This window comes from Mus caroli, unplaced genomic scaffold (genome assembly GCF_978045245.1).
Source record: "Mus caroli unplaced genomic scaffold, Mus_caroli_1 scaffold_10, whole genome shotgun sequence".
NCBI classification, from domain to species: Eukaryota; Metazoa; Chordata; class Mammalia; order Rodentia; family Muridae; genus Mus; species Mus caroli.
Window position 1 is genome coordinate 83,793,718 of NW_028227265.1, and position 20,531 is coordinate 83,814,248.

The 20,531-nt window shown below is 46.3% G+C and overlaps 1 protein-coding gene across 4 annotated transcripts in view; it reads right to left on the reverse strand.

Moving 5' to 3' along the window:
- The window catches only part of Acsl1 (acyl-CoA synthetase long chain family member 1), a 63,933-nt gene that overhangs the window by 38,315 nt on the left and 5,087 nt on the right, over positions 1–20,531 (reverse strand). For 3 of the 4 annotated variants that reach the window (XM_021169316.3, XM_085843969.1, XM_021169314.3), the window contains exon 2: positions 4,047–4,273. In XM_021169316.3, coding sequence (XP_021024975.1) covers positions 4,047–4,241 — 195 coding nt within the window. In that variant the 5' untranslated portion in view covers positions 4,242–4,273. Of the gene's footprint in view, positions 1–4,046; positions 4,274–5,900; positions 6,002–20,531 lie in introns of those variants that run through there. The other variant, XM_021169315.3, reaches the window with a different exon arrangement.

The window sequence follows — 20,531 nt, forward strand, 5'->3', positions numbered from 1 at the left end:
ATTAGCATGCAAAGAAGAGTCATTCGCCACACACAGCCCAAGGTATGAATGTCTAAGTTTTGATCTATCATGTATGAGGGTGATCAGCTAGCATGCACCCCAAATTTCATATCATTTACTGTGGAGCTAAGTCATCCAACCTGAGTTATATACACCCAAGGAGCTGGCTCTGCTATTAGCAGCTTTGAATCCAAACCTAAACCACCACCTAGTAGCAAACTGAGTCTGCTGTGGTCTGTGGTTTGGTCACCAGAAGCAAATTCTACTGAAAGTTCCAACAGTCTAAAGACCTGTAAGCATAAAATTTTATTTGTTCCAATTTATTCATTTTAATAACTGGAGAAAAAACAAACCCGAGTTTCCCCTGAAGTGCTTTATGGCTGGTGGTAGTCCCAGGCTCCCTAGCCTAACCTGACAGGCAATGCACTCAGTACTAGCCAACCTCTCTTCTGTCCACTGCTCTCTGCAGTGACTCAGTGATTCCCACAGAGCTCTCTCATTCATTGGCACTCAGTACTAGCCACGCCTCTCTTCTGTCCACTGCTCTCTGCAGTGACTCAGTGATTCCCACAGAGCTCTCTCATTGGCACTTTGAAGCAGGTTTTTTTGAGCCTCACTGGTGGGCCAAGTTTCCCTCCAGCCATATGTGTCCAATCTGGGTTGAGGGTAGGTTCAGGACAGCCAGCCAGAAGCACTTGTGTTTCACAACTCTGTGCCTTCCTCAGCTCACCTACACACACACACACACACACACACACACACACACACACACACACCCTCTGGATTCTGAAGTTTATCAATCTGCATCCTCAGAATCTAGCCACCATTTATCTTTCTTTGCTTCTTTTTGCTTTGACCGGATTTTGCTTTGTAGCCCAGGCGGCCCTCAGACTTGTGATTCTCCTATCTCAGCCTCTTGAGTGCTAAATGCACAGGCCTAGCATATTCATTTTCAGAAGAACTTCCACCTGAGTCCCAAGGCTCCAGGCACTGATCCTTCAGGTTCACCTGGAGCCACCCAACCTTCCTCTACATAGTAATCCACTCTCCTCCCCAGGGCCTTTGGCTTAACACAACCAGCCAACACTGAACACATCACAGGCCAGGCTGGCAGATATCTTCTGAGCAGGGCTTGACAGGGACGATATTTATGTTTTTTTCAGCTATAAAATTGGAGGTCTCTATCTTCCAGGTCCTTCTTGTCAAGTCCAGAGGAAACTCCATGTCTTCAAACTGATTGTCAGCATTCCTCAGGAACTTATGAAGTTGGCTCCCTCTAAAAAACCATTTCCTGTGTCAATAGCTAAAGGGAACTCAAACTTAGTAAGGACAGATGAGGAAAATAAGAGATCTTGTATATCAAGTAGGAAAGTGGTTTAAAACAACTCACCCTCACAAAACCTCTTTGTTTTTAATGTCTGTCCACAGTAACTGAACAGCAGAAGCAGCAATCTGCAACAGGTGGGTGGGTGTTTCTCCAGGCCCCAAGGGAGAGGCTGGCCTTTAGGTCACCAAGGCTCACGGGTGAGCTGCAACCACACATTCAGGGACAGGGCTCTAGAAACAGAGCCTGATTAAGCCATCCTCAGTAGAACCACTTGCCAGGGCTGTCCTGCCTTTCCTGACGGGTCCACAGTGGGTGTACTCACATCCTCCCTGCCACCCTGAGCGGTCATAGAAAACTTAAAGATGTAACTTAGGCAGAAGCCCCGTGTTGGTGCTGAACGGTCAGAGCTAGGAGACAGAGTGGGCGGGGATGAGCAGCATCAGTACCAGAGTGTGGACTCCTCCAGCTAAGCATCTATGTGAAGCTGATAGGATGGAGCAGGTGAGCGGGGGGGGGGAGGGGGGGGAGCAGGACCGCACGGCAGGTCACCAGCAAGCAGTACCCACTTGCTTCCCAAGTAGAAAGAGCACAACAGCACTCGCCCTGTCAGTCAGTGCCCCAAACTATTGCCAGGTGTCAGCACACCTTAGGAAAGGAGCAGGGTTTGTCTCTCTGGCCAACAGAGGCCCACAGAACAATGCTTTGTGTAACAACGTGTCTAGAACTACTGGGTTCCCAGTCTCTGACTATGTTTAAACTTAAAATTTCACATTTCAGTTTGTAAAAAAGCAAAGCAAGTTCTTTCAGAGATCTATTCATAAGATCTCTGAGTTCTGAAACTCAAATGTAAACCTATTATAAACAAAGAGAAAAAAATCAGAATTCCTATATACTGAACAGTAAAATTATTTCAGTGTTCTGTTTATCCGTAATTTTAAACTGTTTTTCAGGGAACTTATGTAATTATTTTAATAAGAAGCAACCACTTCATACTAAGATGGACCTCAAGAAACCACACATACTGGGGGCTGGAGAGGTGGATCAGTGGCTAAGAACATTTCCTGTTCTTGTAGGGGACTCAAGTTCAGTTCCCACACCCCCCCACATGGCAGCTCACAACCATCTGCAACTTGAGTCCAAGATATGATGACATCATCTTTTGGCCTTTGAGAACATCTGCATGCAACACTGTACATGTACACACATACAGACGCTCATACACGTAACAGAAGCATAAAGAAATCTTTCTGCACACGTCCCCACAACATCTCATCTAGTGAGAACTGGGCATTTCCCATAGTTACTGCTGAATGATTAGTGTCTAAACTCTGTGCTTGTCACCTGCCCTTTAATAGGGACAATGGTGCTACTTGGAACACCAGGTGCTATGCAGAAGAGAGGGAATTCCACAGAGGCAGAGGCATACCAACTCAAGAAAAACTGAAATCCTTCCTGGTGCTGTGTGGTAAGGTAGGCGGGAGGCCACTGCCTACCCAGTGAGATTGAAGCAGAGGGCCCAGCTTTCTCCAGCACACAGTCCCTGCCTAAATCTGCCACAAATTACTCACACATTGGGTATATTTTAAGAATTTCATATTAGCAAATCCAAGAACTTGGGTTTTTTTTTTTTGTTGTTGTTGTTTTTTTTAAAAAAAAAAAAAGCAAAAAACCAAAGAACTAAAACCCCAGTAGCTGCTCAAAGCTATTCCTGTAGCCAGGGCTTTCTGTGGACTGCTATCCAGGCCTGCTATAGCACCCAGTCTGGGGAAAGCTGGGAGACCTTTAACCTCGCTGTCTGAGTAGTAAGTAAAGCACGTCTGTGGCTCACAACCTTCTTCTGGGTGGAAGAAACAATGCTGAAGGTCAGCGCTGACCAGAGCACAGGCAAGAGGGCAGCTGTGGGGGTTTCAATGCTTATGGGCTTGTTCTTGTTTTGTAAAAACGTTTTATTTATTTAGTATAATGAGCCTAAGAGGGCATTACACCCCACTACAGATGGCTGTAAGCTACCCATGTGGTTGCTGGGAACCGAACTCAGGGACCACAGGAGGAGCCACCAGTCCTCTTAACTGCTGAGCCATCTCTCCAGCCCCCTGTTTGTTTGTGAACTTTGGAAAGACTAGAACGGCAAGGAAGCGGAGTCAGGAGTGCTGCGGAAGGGTATTAATACAGGGGTCTTGAGGCATCTCATGCTATCTCACCCACTGTCCCTAATCACAGACGGTGGGCTTTCAGGTGCATGCTATTTCCGGACCTTCAGTTCGTCCAGGCCACAGACAACATGACACTCAAGACCAAGCACAGATGAGCCTTGCCCTTGCTGAAACCAGAGTCCCTTTTAACAGTGTGAGAAAGAGTTCTACAGATCACACATGCCACAAAAAATATTCCCTGTACCACCTGGTGAGTCTTCCCTGCTGGACCAGGCTCCGTGTTCTTTTTCTCCTGGTGGGATGTGGAATTTCTTATTCCCACAGGGAGCCTAGCACAGCGGAGGCTCAGTGTGAGTTCAGGAGCAGTCTACAGTGTAACTGTGGAGAGACACCTAACCTACCTCACCTTATCTGTCCCTGGGCCCTGTAATTTGGCTTCTACATGTGTTTACTACCTACCACCACCACCGTCTCTTCATAAACTGTCCTCACATGCCAACCAGTGAGGTTAAACTAATTGGGGACCATGAGGAGAAAGCCCCAAGGCAGGTGCTGGGGGCACTTACCGCTATTTCCACTGACTGCATGGAGAGGTCACATGGTGGCTTCAGGGCCTTAGGCCTGGTGGCATACCAGAAGGTGGTGAGCGCTGCAAAAGCCCCGAACCCCATGAGGGTGTTGGTTGGAAGGGTGCGCACGTACTGCCGAATGTCAATCAGCTCTGGCATTCGAAAATACCGGAACAATTCATGGACTTCCATGGTTCTGGGTTGGTGATTCTCTATGCAGAATTCTGTTAGAAGAGAAAGGGGCTGTGTTCATTCATGCAGGCCACTCACTAGTACTCTGGCTTGCTGGCCAATCAAGACACTAGCCCCCAGTCAAGTGGTCCAGGTCTTTCCCCCTCAGAAAAAATAAAACCTTTCTTTTTCTGGTAACATTTTAATCTTCTAGTTTTGTTCCATTTCTACATTATATGATGTAAAAAAAAAGGTTTTATTAACCACATTAAGAGGATTTTACTCAAAGACTTCTTGCCATAAGATACTCATATGTTCAGAAAAAGAAATTACACCTTTGTCCTCTCCCACCTAATCAAACACACTCACCGTCATTATCAAGGCTAACAGGGATAATGCGAGTGCAGAAGCACGGACAAGCCCAAACCACCCAAGGGCCATCAGGTGCTGCATCTGCCAAGGCTCCAGAACAAGTTTCCCAACTGGTAAAACAGACCAGCCTAAATTTCAACATGTCTCTCAGTTTCCCGACAGGAGTGGCTGGCTATACGTGTCAGGAGATCCCACGATTGACTGTTCTAATTAGATTACCTTCTTTTATATTCCCAAAGATATTATAAATAAAATGAAAAAATAAATAAATTGGTGTGCATTCAATGAGAATTTAAAATGAATGCCAGAAATGTAGAGAGATGTTATGGAACTGCATTTGTAAGAAGGCAGCATTGAAGACCACACTCTGGAACAAGGGTCTGCCTTTATGCCTTACTGGCAGTGTGAATAGCTTACTCTGCCCTGCTGAACATTGGTCTGTGTCTCTCAACATGGAGATGAAAACAGTAGCCATGCTAGTGAGCTTTCAGTACTACAAAAGGATTCCCATCAACAGCCAAGGATGGCACCACACACATGAAATTGTTCAATAAATGCTACACATTGTGATCATGTCCCCTGCCACAGCTCTCTGACTAGTACTGAGCTCAGAATACTAGGTTCCCATGATAATAAAAATGCTTACCTCTAGTTTACAGATCCAAAATGAGAAAGCAAGATACACAGAAGAAAATTAGGTAAATACTAATTTATATCAAAGCCCTAAATTGCATCTTATAAGCAATTTATATAGAGACTAGTCTAGAATAATTAAGCGTGCACTAGAGAGAGAGTAAGATCAGTTCTAATTTACAAGCTTATTGATGAATAACTGCCCTCTAGGCTGGCTCACAGCAAAGGAAGAAACAGGAAAAAGCCCAGAGACTGCGCTAACTTCCACAGCAACGCAACAAGTGCTCGCTCTGCTACTCCAAGCTCAGACAGCATACATTCCTTTGAAAGCTAGCTCACAAGACTGAAAGTATTTTTTTGAAATATAGAAATCATCCTTTTAGTCCAAATTCTTACTATTATATAATTTTCCCCCACAGAGTATCAGAATAGCAAGCTGCTTTTCATCACAAACAATATGACAGGAACCAACATAAGGATAGATTCACTCAACTTGTTCAAGCTTGCACCACGGCTCAAATGAAAAGTAAGCATACACACATGCGTGCACGTGTGGGTGCACACACATACACAGAATCACAAAGTTAACAACGCTAACAGATAAAGAACAGATAAGCAAGTCTCTTCAGATCTTAATTCTAGAAAGAAAGTGCTCATGCCTACAAAAGCACTCACCATCTGTGCCATCCGACAGCTGACTGCTAGGTGACACACCGCAGCAAAATCAGAAAAGGGCAGTGAGGCTGGGGGGTGGGGTGGGGGCCAGGGCAGCTCAGCGGGTGCTTACCAGGCCTGCCAAGGTCTTTCAGGGCATTTGTCACATGCCGAGTCCTACACTGCTGCCCACTGGGCTAAAGGTAACTAGCAGACACAATCCATACTTGACTTCTTAGGAGAACAGAGGGTGGAGGATGGGCCAATGAGCAGCTGAGAGTAGAGTCACCCCACCGCTCCACCCATGGGCAGGGACCAGAGTGTGGCTGCCAGGGGCAGTTCTTCAAACAGACACTGTTTTCATTTTGCTCAGCTTCCCAATAAGAACAGACAATGGAGAGGTTTTTGTTTTTTTTTAACCACTGAAATGAAGGATAGGATATATCAGGTGGGATATCTAGCCGCCACGAGACAACTTGGAAAGAAAACCACCAAAATACACTCAGAGCGTTATTTGTTCTAGGTGTATTCATAGGCACCAACCTCTTCCTATCATCATGCATATCTGAGTGCCCAGGGTGTACCAAGCACTGTGCTAATGATCAAGCCATCTTTTCAATGGGTTAGCCACCTCATGAGGAATGAAATGACACGAGCAAGCCTACTAAGCATCAAGAACGACCCTTCTGAGAAACAGAAACCGACACTGAGACTTTCAAGGATAAGCAAATAAAATCAGGCCCAAGTCCTATTGGCACCGGCCACTGAGACTTCGCAAATAGTATTACAACTTGGCATGCGTACCATCTTCAAGATCTAACATGCAAATTTGCCTTGGCCTGCAATCATTCTGTTCCACTTGTCTTCGCTGTCCTTCATCATTCTGAGCCTGAAGGGGCGCTGCCCACCCTTGCAAACACACCATGGCCCCTTCTTCCCTCGGTGTCTGGGGAGTCATTTCCACAGCATCTAGATTGTGTGGATTTATAGGAATTGACTACAGCAGATTTACATCCTTGGGTGAGGCCATCAAACCACCTAAACAAACAGTCACACACAGGGGGTCAACTTACCTATTTTAAGCAGTGGCAGATAAGATATAGAGTGCATTATGCAAAGAAAGTTTAATAAGGGTAGGAAGAAAAATGTTTTTAAAACCGTCTGATAATCATATACTCATAACATACATGCAAGAACATGTTATTAGATGCTGATCTGTAATGCTAAGCATTTAAATCCAGCTAAGTCCTTACATCTAATGGGTGATAAGGACAAGCGATAGCCATTTAATCCATGCTAGAAACCAGGTACCAAACTGTAGAGCAACTGTACTGTGTGAATTGGTAAGACTTACACCAGAACGTATGCATGAAGAAGAGAAGACATCATCATTTAGTTCTACTTGAATGCTGTTAAGGAAAGGGTGATCAGAGATTTAAAAAATAGAGATGGGCTTACAGTCAAACGAAATGATACGCTGTAAACAGCCCTGTGAAATGTGCTCTGTGTGAAGACAGAGACCACACTTAAGATCAAGTCCTGAAAGGATTTGAGACCTTGCTAGTAAATTGTTAAAATGAAGAGACACACGTGTTCTTCAGTCAATGGTGTTCTGTTGGAAATTTTCTGGGATTTTTTTTTTCCAAAAACAAATTTCCATATCTACATCTAGCAGAGCTTGTAGCTCAGGCACATATATTACACTGTTATCTGCTAATAATGGGATTCAGTTGACTTAAAGTCTTAGGAAGACATGTGTCTCAGTGTGGGACATAGAAGCTTGCTGGCAGCCAGCTGCTCCTTCTGCTACAGCCACTGCTGGACACCCTTCTTCCCCTGCTTACAGAATGTGTCTAGGGGGCTGGAGAGATGGCTCAGCACTTGCTGCTCTTCTAGAGGACAGAAGTTCAGGTCCCAGCTCAGGACCACCTGTATCTCCAGCTCCAGGAGATTTCACCTTCCTTTGGCCTGTGGGTACCCACGTACATGCAGCATACAAAAATACAAATGCAGACATTTTTAAAAAGTGTTTTCTCAGCTGGCCTGTCTGAAATCCTCCAACACTAGAGTCAGAAACCACAGGACAATAAGGAAAGTGACAGCAGTAAAGGAGAGTGCCCCAAGCTCAGTGAAGAACAAGAACAGGGGGTGCTGCTGGACACGCACGGGGCATGCGCAGAAGCAGCAAACAAGGGAGACTGAAGCAAACTCTCGATAGCGTGACTGTCAAAACCCAGGGATGCTGGGACCCTCTGCCCAAGCTTGCATGGAATCATCATTTAACTAGGCTTACTTGGTGCTTCATGGAGTTTTCACATCCTGCATCTCACTGGAACATCACAATAGGAAAATGACCACGAGGAAAACCAGAGCCAGAACCAGAAAAGCTCAGAGATATCTGTCAGAGCAAGACACTGACCTGACCCCCAACCCCATTTACATGAAACACTCATCCTCTTGGCGCTCCCGACCTGCTTGCTGAGCACATAGACACTGATAGCTGCACACGAACAGCAAGCCCCCTTTCTTCCACCAGTGATACTGCTTGGTGACAGGAGACCCAAACCGGAAATCCATTTGCACTCTCAACATCCTACAGAAATGCTACCACTGACCCTGTCTCCCTGGCCTCTGCACATACGGATTCAGTGTTGGCTGTACCCAAAGGTTCACCTCTTACTACTGTGCTTGCATTATTAAAACAAAAAAGTAGCTCAAAGCCAGAGATGAGCCGCAAGGGCACTGTTCTCCCTAAGGACACCGGAAGATGGGCGCACGCACGTGACTCAAGTTCTGCAAAGTAATATTCTTTTACTCACAGTAGCATTTTAGTCTCTCCTTGCGATCTAGATGCTTTCCTCCTTCTGACGTTCCTCGAGCTTCCATTAAGCCGAGTCACAGCAGTTTGATGGAATGTTCCACTAGGAATGCAGACCTCAAACAAACCCACACGAATTGCACGCTTGCCCGACAGCAGCAAATTGAGAAGTCCTGACATCTTTCCTTAATGCAGCAAGCCAAGCTGGCACGGTGCTGCCTTTCCCTGCCCCACCTCCTCCCCTGACACAAGAAGCTATTTACAAGGCTGAAAGTGCCCCTTTTGTCCTGTACTAGCTGAGCAGAGCTCAGGCCCCAGGAGGAACAAGAGAGGGGCAGCTAGGCCATTTGCTGCTCTTTCAGTCTGCCACTCCAGAGTCACTGGAGCCATGCTCCCTAACCCGGGCTGGCAAGCTACCTAAAGCTAGATTTGTTTAAGCCATAGCCTAGGAACCAAAGAACACTGGGGCTGTCCCCTAGAGAGTAGGAAGTACTGACTATCAAACAGATGGGAGTTGCCAGGGTGAGAGGAGGCAGGGGCTGCTGACCACACTCCATGCCACGGGACTCTCCCATACCTGTGGTCCATCTCATTAACCCAGGGGACAACTTAGGTGATTCTGGGATCCTCTGCACAAAGATACACGTCTCTCCACAGAGAATCCACTACTGCCACCCACCACTTTGGGGCTTTTCCGGTCAACCAACTTTAACAATACCTTTGCCCAATGGGGTTTTCATTTTCATTAAGGTGCCTGATCCTGTGGATTACCAAGTTAATGTCCATAAGTATCTTGTCCACTGTACGGATACATGACCCATCAATCAAAATGCCTATGGCCTATGGCTTAGGCAAGAAACAGAGGTGAGATATCTGGGAGGAGAAAAAATCTGGGGACAGAGCCAGACGTGGGAGAGAGACCTGGATGCATGGTAACCAACCAGCCATGGGGCAAAGAGTAGATTAAAATAATTGGGTTATTTTAGTTATGATCTAGTCAGGGTAGAGCCTAGCTATATGGCTAAGGTATCTGTAAATATATTTTGAGTCTGAGTCTTATTTCTGGGACATGGGGCTGGGAGGAGGAACCAGGGTGTAACTACAACACAAAGTGGAGATGTCTTTTTAAAAACTTGATTTATTTTGTGAAATACTGGAGTCAAGTTGAGTATGTCTGTACTTCCCTCAGAGGAAGAACTGAACACACAACACATTTAGAGTCAAATATAATGCGCTACTATTTTTATCCAGTAAGAGTTAACAGTGGTTATAGATCACAGTTCTCATACATGCAACACCCACAACAGAATATCCCAAACTTAGTACACCAACCTGAAATTTAGGGACACATGTGGCATTGGTTCAAATATCTGTTCATAATGATCTCCATATTCATTAAACTCATATACAGATAAGCCAAATGACAAACTAGATTACTTAAGGAATATTGCTTAGGCTTGCCTATCTATCCACCCACCAACCAATCTATTGAAGATCTTGCTACATAGCCCAGGCTGGCCTCAATTCTCCTGCCTAGTCTCCCTAGCAGAGTTCTGGGACCTAAGAAATATACCACTATGCTTGGCTCGGAGGCATCTTCTAGACCACCTTTTCAGGCTCTACAGTTTTCTGTGAAGTATCTTGATGTTTTTCTCTTTCATTTAACTTATTTAAGTTGGATCATTTTTGAAAACATGCATCTATCACTAAAGGCAACATCCCCCACCATTAAAGAGACACATTTAATTATGGACCCATATTTATATCCTTGATGGCTTTTTAAAGTGTTTTTCTTAGAACAATATTCAGCAATTTGCCTTGGAAGATCCAACACGAAGAAGTAATTACCTACCTATTCCTCTTTGTATTATAAAAAGTTCGTCAGTTCTTTTATAGGGACCCGAGAGTGGGTTCAGGAGAGGTGTTCCAGGACCAGGTGCTTGCCCTACCTGATGATGCTCAAAGTGGCCGAGAGTACACAGTACAACATTGGTGAGACTTGTAATATGAAAACTGAGTAAGGGACTGGAGAAAGCCTGTCCGTCTAGTGATATACAAGAATTCTTTCCCACCTAGAGGAAGGACAACTAAGAAAAACGTAGCCCTGGTCTTGGGACTTGAAACACAAACATAAGAAAGGGCATAGCAAAGGAGCAATACAAGACACAGTGACAAGGACCTTAAGAGGAGCTTCACGGTAAAAGTCTAAGCTGGTCCTCAAAAGGAGGGACAGAGACAAGATAAGAAGAGGCAATTCCTCACTTAGGTCTAACACTGTCAATAAATAAACCAGGAACAAACCAACAAAGTTAAAGTGGATAAGAGAAGGATGATATTCAGGGAAACCAGTTGAGTTATGATTTCTTTTTAAGTTTTTTTTTTTTTTTTTAAGATTTATCTACTTTATGTATATGGTACAGCACTGCTCTCTTCAGACACACCAGAAGAGGGCATCAGATGGTTGTGGGACACCACATGGTTGCAGGGAATTGAACCCAGGACCTCTGGAAGAGCAGTCAGTGCTCTTAACCACTGAGCCATCTCTCCAGCCCCATGATTTTTTTTTTTTTTTTAAGATTTATTTATTTTATGTGAGTACACTAACTCTTTTCAGACACATCAGAAGAGGGCATCCAATCCCATTACAGATGGTTGTGAGCCACCATGTGGTTGCAGGGAACTGAACTCAGGATGAGTAGTCAGTGCTCTTAACCACTGAGCCATCTATCTCTTCAGCCCCAAGTCATGAATTTTTGTTTCTTTGCTTTAGCTTTTTGAGACAGTGTTTCTCTATGTAGCTCTAGCTGTCCTGGAATTAGTCCTAGAGACCAAGTTGGTCTTGAACTCAGAGATCTGCTTGCCTTTGCCTCCTGAGGCCTGGGATTAATGGTGTGCACCAACACCACCTGCCAGAACATGATTTCTTTTAAAATTTGCTTATTTTTGTTTTACCTGTTTGAGTGTTTTGCCTGCATGCATATATGTGTGTGTATCATGTGCATGTCTGGAGCCTTTGGAGGCCATAAGAGGATGTTATAACCCCTAGAACTGGAGTCACAGACAGTTGCAAGCCATCATGTGGGTACTGGCAACCAAACCTAGATCCTCTGGAAGAGCAGCCAGCACTCTTATGCACTGAGCCATTTCCCCATGCCATAGTTCTAATGTTCTTAAGAGTTAGCGTCAGGTGAGTCCTTACAGCATGTCAGGTCCTAGACTACACAGTTGCACACGTAACAACATAGGTGATATGAATGAACGTAGAAAACACCAAGCTAAGTGAAACAAGACAAAGGGAAGGGCACAATCTTATCTATATGAGGTTTGCCGGAATCAGCAAATTCACGGACAGAAATTAGAGCAGAGGTTACCAGGGGCTGGGGGCAGGGGAGGAAGGCATGGGAGGCATTGCCCAACAGCTGCAAGGGTTTTGTTTGGGGTGATGAAAACTGTGGGGCTGGACAGTAGCGATGCTTACACAACTCACTCAGCACCATTGGGCAAGTGTATGCTTCAAGACAGTTCAAATGGTAACCTTCACATTTAGATGTGCTTTACCAGAAAAAGAAAATCCCAAACAATCTACCAAAGGCAGAGATTCGGTAAATAACTGGCAACAACAGACAAGGCATTGGAGAGCTGGGTTCTGGGGCCTGGGAGAATGACTGGCAGGAACAGCAATAATCCAACGCAGGGTTTGAGACAAGGGTGATCTGTGATCTAGCTATTGCCCTAACTTTCCAGGTCCCTAAAGCCTTCCTCCATGGGCAAGATCAAAGGTTTTGAGGTAGCCACGCTTCCCAGAGAGGATCCCCTGTTGCATCTCTGACCCAGAACAGCTCCAGGAACAGGCTTCACACTACAATGCTGCCTCCGTTCCCTACCTAGGCAGATGGACCTGCCCCTTACACTTCCTCCCTCCCAGCCTTTCCTAAAGAAAATCTTCCCCTCTAGTCCATGGCTCTGCACCTCCCTCCCTCCCTGCATCTCTTGAGACCTACTTTATGATGTGCAAAGCCTACCAAACAGGCCAGAGGCCACTCTCTAAGGAATTCTTATAGATCTCCTTACTGACAAGCTGCTCGGCCTCCAGCTGACCTTAAGGACACTTGCTTTGTAGCCTTTGTGCCTCCTGCTAGACACTAGGTCTGTGGCACTCCTTAAGGTACCTATGTAGCTCCTTCTGTCTCCTCCTACTCTGGTGCTTAACACAGTGCCCAGGCCAACAGAGGTCCTCAGTGTTTACTGAGGAGGGAGGGGCCCGCTGGGATTCCCACTATTGTTTTATTAAGCTCCACATTTACACCAGGGTGGGTCAGAGAGGAAAGAGCTATCCAGGGTGCCCTCACATTTCAGCGGTCCTCTGTATCCTGGCTCCCACCTGCAGAGTCTCAAGGCCATGGAGCTGGGGGCAGAGAGTAAACTCCATGGTCAGGTGACGTGGAGTGGCTGAGAAGCTAGAGCATGATTTTGTATCTAAAGGTGTCCCCATGCCCGGTCCCCACGATGCCTTGTATTTCTCCAAGGCTTTCACTTCCTGGGGAGTTTGTCAACACTAACAGACGCAGGCCTGGGTATTTAGGGATGGGATCACACCTCATCAGTTTAAGGCTGCACACAGGGGCCCAGGTTCCATGAGCAAAAGAAAGAAGAAGGGAGGGCCCCACTGTGACACACTAGGTGACTTTTCTATTTCAAAATTGAATCCTGCAAACCAGAGAAACACAGTGGGCTCCTAGGCCTGGAGCTGGCACAGCAGAGGACTCAGATGAGGACAAAGTTCCCCAGACTGAGAGAGCTGGGTGGGTGGTCCTCTGAGGGGTAAAGGAAGCTGCCTATAGGACCTGCTCAACATTCCCCAGAGCACAGGACAGTCACAAAGTCAACCCAGCAGAGAGCTCTCCGCCCCTTCCTTTCCACACAGCTACAAAGGGGATCTGTGAGTTTGGAGATTCCTAAGGCCAAGTGAAAGGCCTCCATAGAGGACACCAAGGTTAAACCTGAGTCAGATATATTTAAGAAACTTCCTATTCAAACAACAGCCCTGAGGGAAGCAAGATTACTCCATTTGTCCTCAAATATTTATTTACTGTGTATATGAATAACGTCAGACACGGCGGGGAGAGAGGTTTCTTCAGTGGTGTGACTGCTGCTAAGGTGCTCACACGCCTGTAAACAAACACACATTCGTGCAAATACTAATGGAACTCACTGGGTCAGGAAAAGGTAGGCAAGTGGGGAGAGGGGGGTGCTAGGTGGGAAGAAGAAGGGGATTAACAGGAGTGATAAGGAGATATTATATACATAAGAATATCATAACAAAACCCATTAAGTGACTTTTTAAATGGAGCCCTTATATAAACGCAGGCTAGTGAGGTATTAAACTATTAGTTGATTTAACACTGCTCCATTTCTGGATAGAGTTCACAACAAAGCAGGGGCGCTTACTGAGACAGGCTATAGAAGGAAGTGGGCGTGGACGGAAAGGGGCGCTTCAGTGGATGGGGTGGGTGCCTGACCTACCTCTGCCTAACGAAGCATCTGATAGGGCGGGATTCATCTGACGACACCTGACGTGACACCAGAGGATGACACCAAGGTGTTGGGCAACACAGGTGCTGCGTGCTACTGTAGCAGGTAAGAAGGGAGTAAGATTCCCCTTGCCACTAAAATAACCCACAAGAACAGACCCTCCATCTTACAAAGGAAGCCAGAGGTGAGACGCCTCACCATGAGAAGGAAGAACAGCTTAATAAAGAAAGTTACCACAGCTAGGGCTAGAACCCAGCTAGGCAGGAAGGCCTTCACTGAGGGCCTGCAGGGAGGAGGAAACAGGGTTTCTGTGTTTGAGAGGGGGCCCCATTCTTAAGGTCTCCTCAGGTGCTCTGTCTGAAGCCCCTATTTCAGAGCAATGACTGTGGAAATTGCACAGAAGAGAAGCATGGAAAGAATACTGGACTTAAATGCAAAAGGTTCCTTCCATTCCAGGTACTGGCTGTGTCCATCCCAGGTACTGGCTATGTCCATTCCAGGTACTGGCTGTGTCAATTCCAGGTACTGGCTGTGTCCATCCCAGGTACTGGCTGTGACCATCCCAGGTACTGGCTGTGTCCATCCCAGGTACTGGCTGTGTCCATCCCAGGTACTGGCTGTGTCCATCCCAGGTACTGGCTGTGTCCAGATGGGCCGCACAAGCATGAGCCAGGCTTCTGCCTGTGTGGACCTCAGAGGTGCAAAGGGAGCGAGAACAGTGGAAAAGCAAAGCCAAGCTGGCCCCTCCAAGACAAGAAGATGGTGGGGTCAGCCTATCATCAGACCAAATCAACAGGACTCCACCCACACCTCAAAACCCAAGGAAAGGCACAGGAGGAAACCATTGAAAGCCACCAATTCTGGGCTGGAGACAGGGATCTGTGGCTAAGAACAGGCCAGTTCTACAGAAAATCTGAGTTCTGTTCACAGCACCTACGTAGGACAGCTCACAACTGCCTGTAACTCCAGCACCAGGCGGAGCCAAGGCTTCTGACCTCTGTAGATATCAAGTCACCTCCACATACTCACACAGACACACAGACACATACACAGACACACACCTCTGCCACCTGTGGACATCGGCAGTCACCTGCACACACTTAAACAGAGATACAGACAGACACTCACCTACACATACATACACACAGACACTTCCATACCACACAACTTAAGAATAAAAATAAGCCGGGCGGTGGTGGCGCATGCCTTTAATCCCAGCACTTGGGAGGCAGAGGCAGGCGGATTTCTGAGTTCGAGGCCAGCCTGGTCTACAGAGTGAGTTCCAGGACAGCCAGGACTATACAGGGAAACCTTGTCTCAAAACAAAACCAAAAAAAAAAAAAAAAAAATCAAGAATAAAAATAAATCATAAAACCCATCAGCCCTATGGTAGCAGGCCTGGGTTTATTTTTATTTTATTATGCTTTACATTGGGCTCCCCCAAACCCTCGGCTTTTTAATTGCGGTAAATGCATAACAAAATCTACCATACCAACCACTAACTATATTTTCAATAAACAAGCTATAACCGGATTCAAGTTGGTTAATGTTCTTTTGTATTTATGTATTTTCCACCTGCTACCCAGGGGATTTAGGGTGGTAACCTGCCCTTATTAAGGAATGACAGATGGGCTGTAAACCTCTCCCAGAAAACCCAGTTAAGCCTTCACTGCCTGTCCTGGTGCCGGCCTCAGCAGCCCTGGGAGCAACTTCCACATACGTGTTCTTTCAGAGAGGACCTCGCTGCAAACCAAACAGTACTCTGTACACTGGAGGGAAATAAAACTTTTCATTGGGCCTCTGCAAACAGAAGGTCATTGCCAGGAGGATGAAGCCCCTAGCAATGCTCTCTCCACCTTCCACAAGTTCAGGGGGACAATGAAGGCACACACCTGGGGGAGCTAACCCAGTATCCCAAGACACCTGGGGATGATGGCCTCTAGCAGGAAAGTGGTAGAGCCATGCTGCTGCAAGCATATGGAGGAGAGAGAAATTCTGTGTGTGCACTGGAGGCCCCCAGAGGGCTGTGCAGAGGCCAAAGTGGAACTGGGCCAAATCTAAACAGTCAAAGACGGGGCCGGGGGTGGGGGAAAATCCCTGTGAAAACCAGATCATTTGGGGAGCAAGGGAAGTGGGCAGGAGCCTTGCAGGAGGCAGGGTCTCTCTCCTAGCACATTATTCCTGTCAGCAGGTTATAGAATAGCTACTGAAGGCTCATCTTCACTCCATAATACTTAAAGAGTCAGCCATGTCCTTGCAGGGAGCCTAGGTCAGTACGGAAGAGAGAACAGACTCTGGCCTTGTCCTCAAGGAGCCCACTGGGCCCAGTGACTCAGAGGTCGCAGCTATCAAATAGCAGTGACCTGGATAAGAAGGCTCAAGAGGGCACAGGTTGGATAGGGTTACTTACACCTCTTAAAATAGAAAAAGGCTTCAGAGTAACTGTCAACTAGAGAAATGGCTTAGCCTTACACAGTGTGAGTCTCAGGCTGAATACCACACACACACACAAGGTTAGAGAAGTCACCCTTTAGTCCTGCCAGACCTCAACAGGTAACTTAGAAAGCAGAAACAAATGGACTCTTTTAAAATTTTTGTAAGTTGTAGGGCTCTTCAGAATGGAGAAGAACCTTTAAAGAACACGGGCCCCTGTACCTCCACAGAAGGCAGTGAGGTCAAAGAAATCAACAGGGAGAAAGAGGGCAGGTGAAGCAAGAGTCTGCTCATTGTCTGAGGTGGCAAAGGAGAGGTATCTGTGACACCACGGGACACTAGCTAAAATTACGTCCTGTTCAGGTAACCATAAGAAGAGGTGACTCGCTTAGGGAAGCTAAAAACAAAACAAATCTTAGTTACGGAAGGTTACAGAACAATGACCTACTTTTATAAAGGACCGGAAAAACAACAACAACAACAACAACAACAAAAATAAATGCCAAGTTGGTTTGTTATCTACTTGAAATAACCAAGCTACGTTAGTTTGGGGATCTTTATACTTCCATTATATTTAGTTTAAATTCTTGCCACAAAGGTCCCCAGATCTATTCAATAGTCTACAAAGTACAATAAAATTACCAGATACCCTTGACCCTTCTGTCGGCTTCAGTTGCAGCTAGCATTTTACTAATATTATTTTATCATGCTCTCTTTCTCTTTTTTTTTTAATGGATTTTAAAGCAAATCCCACACATCCTGTCAATCAGGAGATACTCCAAGGTGCCAACAGATCTGACTCTATACATTAGGAAGCCATTTGTGAGACGGCAGCGAGCCTAACCCGTGTATGTCATGTATCCTGCCAACAGCCCAAAGATCTAAGCAAAGGGTGCCAAGGTAAACGGTGACTCGGAGCAGCCAGTCCAGCACAACATCTAATTTCCATCCAAGATACAAGTCCATGTACTCGGTTGGCAAAGAGTCACTGCGTACCCACGATGTCCCAAGTCAGCCCACGCCTCGGGAGACATGGCCGTGAACCAGAGAGAAAATAAAGGACCTGACTAAGGCTTCCACATTGAAAAAAAATCTGCAGAACAAAACCAAAACACACTCTGGCTTTTACTAACTCGCCTGAAGTCAGCTGCATTATCTGATGTGGATCAGAACCTATTTTCAGAGCAGTTTTAGTTTGTATTCCCGCCACCCCCCCCCTTCCCTGGACAAACTGGCTCACCTTTTAAAAAGTAGAGAGATCTACTGCCGTGCTAACAGCAGAGAAGGGGATCACGCTCTGGTTCGCTACACCTCTAACACACCCCAACTGGTGACGAATAAACGCACCTGTTCTATGTTCATGCTTTCATTCATAAACAATACCTACAGAATCCAAAGTGTGTTTGTGGCCAATGAAGGAAACAAATACAGATTTAAAGACAGAAGAAGATATCTCTCACAGTTCTAATAGTTACATTGTGAATCCTAACTTGTGGTCTAGCTGCACTGTCCATCATCCCCCCACCCCAACAACCAACCAACGGTGAATGTAACCACTATCAAAAAGCACCCCTAGTCTCTATAAACAGCCTTCAGCGGCCTCTCTGGCACCTGCCTGGTGAGGCTCATCTGTTTCTGCCAGAGTTGCCTCAGAGGCTGGCCACGTATGGGGAAATGTGTCCTCGGCCAGGAGTCCTGCCTTAGTCCCTACCTCCAGCGGGCAAGTATGTTCACTTTCCGTACACTCTGCAACCCCCAATCCATCTCCAAGTCATGCCAAGAAACAACATCAGACTGTCACTGTCCTCAGAGGCTAAGCCAGGGCTTTGGAGGGCTCTGGATTTGGGATCTGTCCTTTATGGGGTGCCTCGCTAGACTGGTGACACATAAGGTCCTGTTGGCTCTACATGCTAGGATGCCTCACAGCTCGTCTGAGGTACAATGTGGGTAACTGTGTGACGGAAGGAACAAAGACCTTTTTGACCGGTGAACTCCTGGCACAGAAACAAGACACACCTTTAAAGTAGGAATACCAGGTAAGTTGACTCTAGTACAGTTACATAAGATTAGCTAGAATTCGACACGAATCACCCCTCCCACATCCTGAGAAACCCAGAACCAGCTGTGTCTCATCCACACTGAACCACTCCAAACCCAAGGCTCACCTCCAGGAGGCACATGTTTTGGTCTGAAGATTTTCAACCTCTTGATCCTAACTGCTAAGATCTAGCCTAGCAGAGTAGACGCTATATTTTATTGTCAGGGGATGTTGCCTTAATGTCTCCCAGCTTCAGCCAGTCACATAGACACCATGAAGGGCCAACTAAGGGTAAGGCATTGTATGAAATGCTGGAGGCCATGCTATACAAGGAGGGACGGACGCCTCTAACAGACAAGCTTGAACCTGGGGCCCGACAGTGGAAGACCCTGACTGTTTCTACTCAGGAAGGATCTGGTCAGAGCTACACTTCCAGAAAAGCCATTATCCCTTCCTCTCAGCACCCACACCACGGCATCTTAACTACGAGCCACCGTCTATGCGGAGGTGACAGACTCTAGACTTGGTTGGTGGTACTGAGAATCCAAGCCAGGAACAGGTGCCCACTGGTGATATTCAGCAAGTACACGAGAATAAACAGACTCTGCCCACCGAATGGGTTTGGGGACACAAGTCAAGGACAATACCTAATGTCAGTCATCTTTGGACCAGTCCAGGGCCCAGGAACATTTCTGAAAATATGGAAATGACAATAACTAGGTCTCCCTCTTACCTGGAGCTTACCATATGGTTGAAGTGCTCCTAAGAGGAAGAAATGTATATACACACACACTAAGACACATACCGGTCAGAGGCAGGGATGCTAATCAAAATATCAACTGACCAGTGAAAAAGATTCTAGTATCGGAATTAGCGGTTAGGACATTTGAGACCACAACCATTTTTTAACTGGTATAGGTGTATTTCAAATTTTCAGCCATTAGTTTGGTTGCTGGTGCATCCTAGCTGAGTCAGAGAACCCAAGGTTCCAGTGTATGAGAGACACTGAACAGGGAGAGAGTCACACTGGAAAAAAGTACTTCTGGGCAACAGCACTGAGGGAGGAGGCTGAGGAAATGATCAACACGTGCATGGAGGTCTAGCCCTCTTCCAGGATACTCGCCAGCAACTCAGGTCCCTGGACAGCTCAGAGTCTTAGGGTGCAGAGATCCTTTAGCCTTATGGTTGCACGTCCTCGGTTCCCATTCACGGGGCTTTGCAATGGGCAAGGAAATACAAGGGAGCACACTGGAGCCAGGCTGCAGAAGCCCTGGAAAGGCTAACTAAAGGAAGACTTATGACTCGGAGGGTTTTTGCCCTCAAGTTCTGCTTAGAAAAAAGCTATCCTCTTCTTTCTTAGCCAACATCATCACCCCTCCGCGCCCACCACCCCCTTTTTTTTTTCATTTTTGAGAGAGGGTAGTCTTGTCTCTAGTACTAACCTGAAACATAATATGTAGCCCAGCCTAACCTGAAACTCAAGGTGACTCTCCTGCCTCAGCCTCCTATATGCTGAGATCACAGATGCTATCATCCCTGGATTTGTTTTGGTTTTTTTAACAAGGGCTTCTTCTGCTGTCTAAACTGGAGATAACAGACTGTTAAATACTAAGAATGCAAGGAAGTAACAGGTGCATACTGGGAGATGTTGGGCAGAGAGTAGATTACAGTAAGCAGAAACCTGCTGACTACCTGAGTCTTAGGACATTAAGTCAAGGATAACACTGGGGACCAGACAGTCATCCAATAGGCACAGGGTCCAGGAACCACAGGAACCAACTCCGTGTGTGTGTGTGTGTGTGTGTGTGTGTGTGTGTGTGTGTGAGAGAGA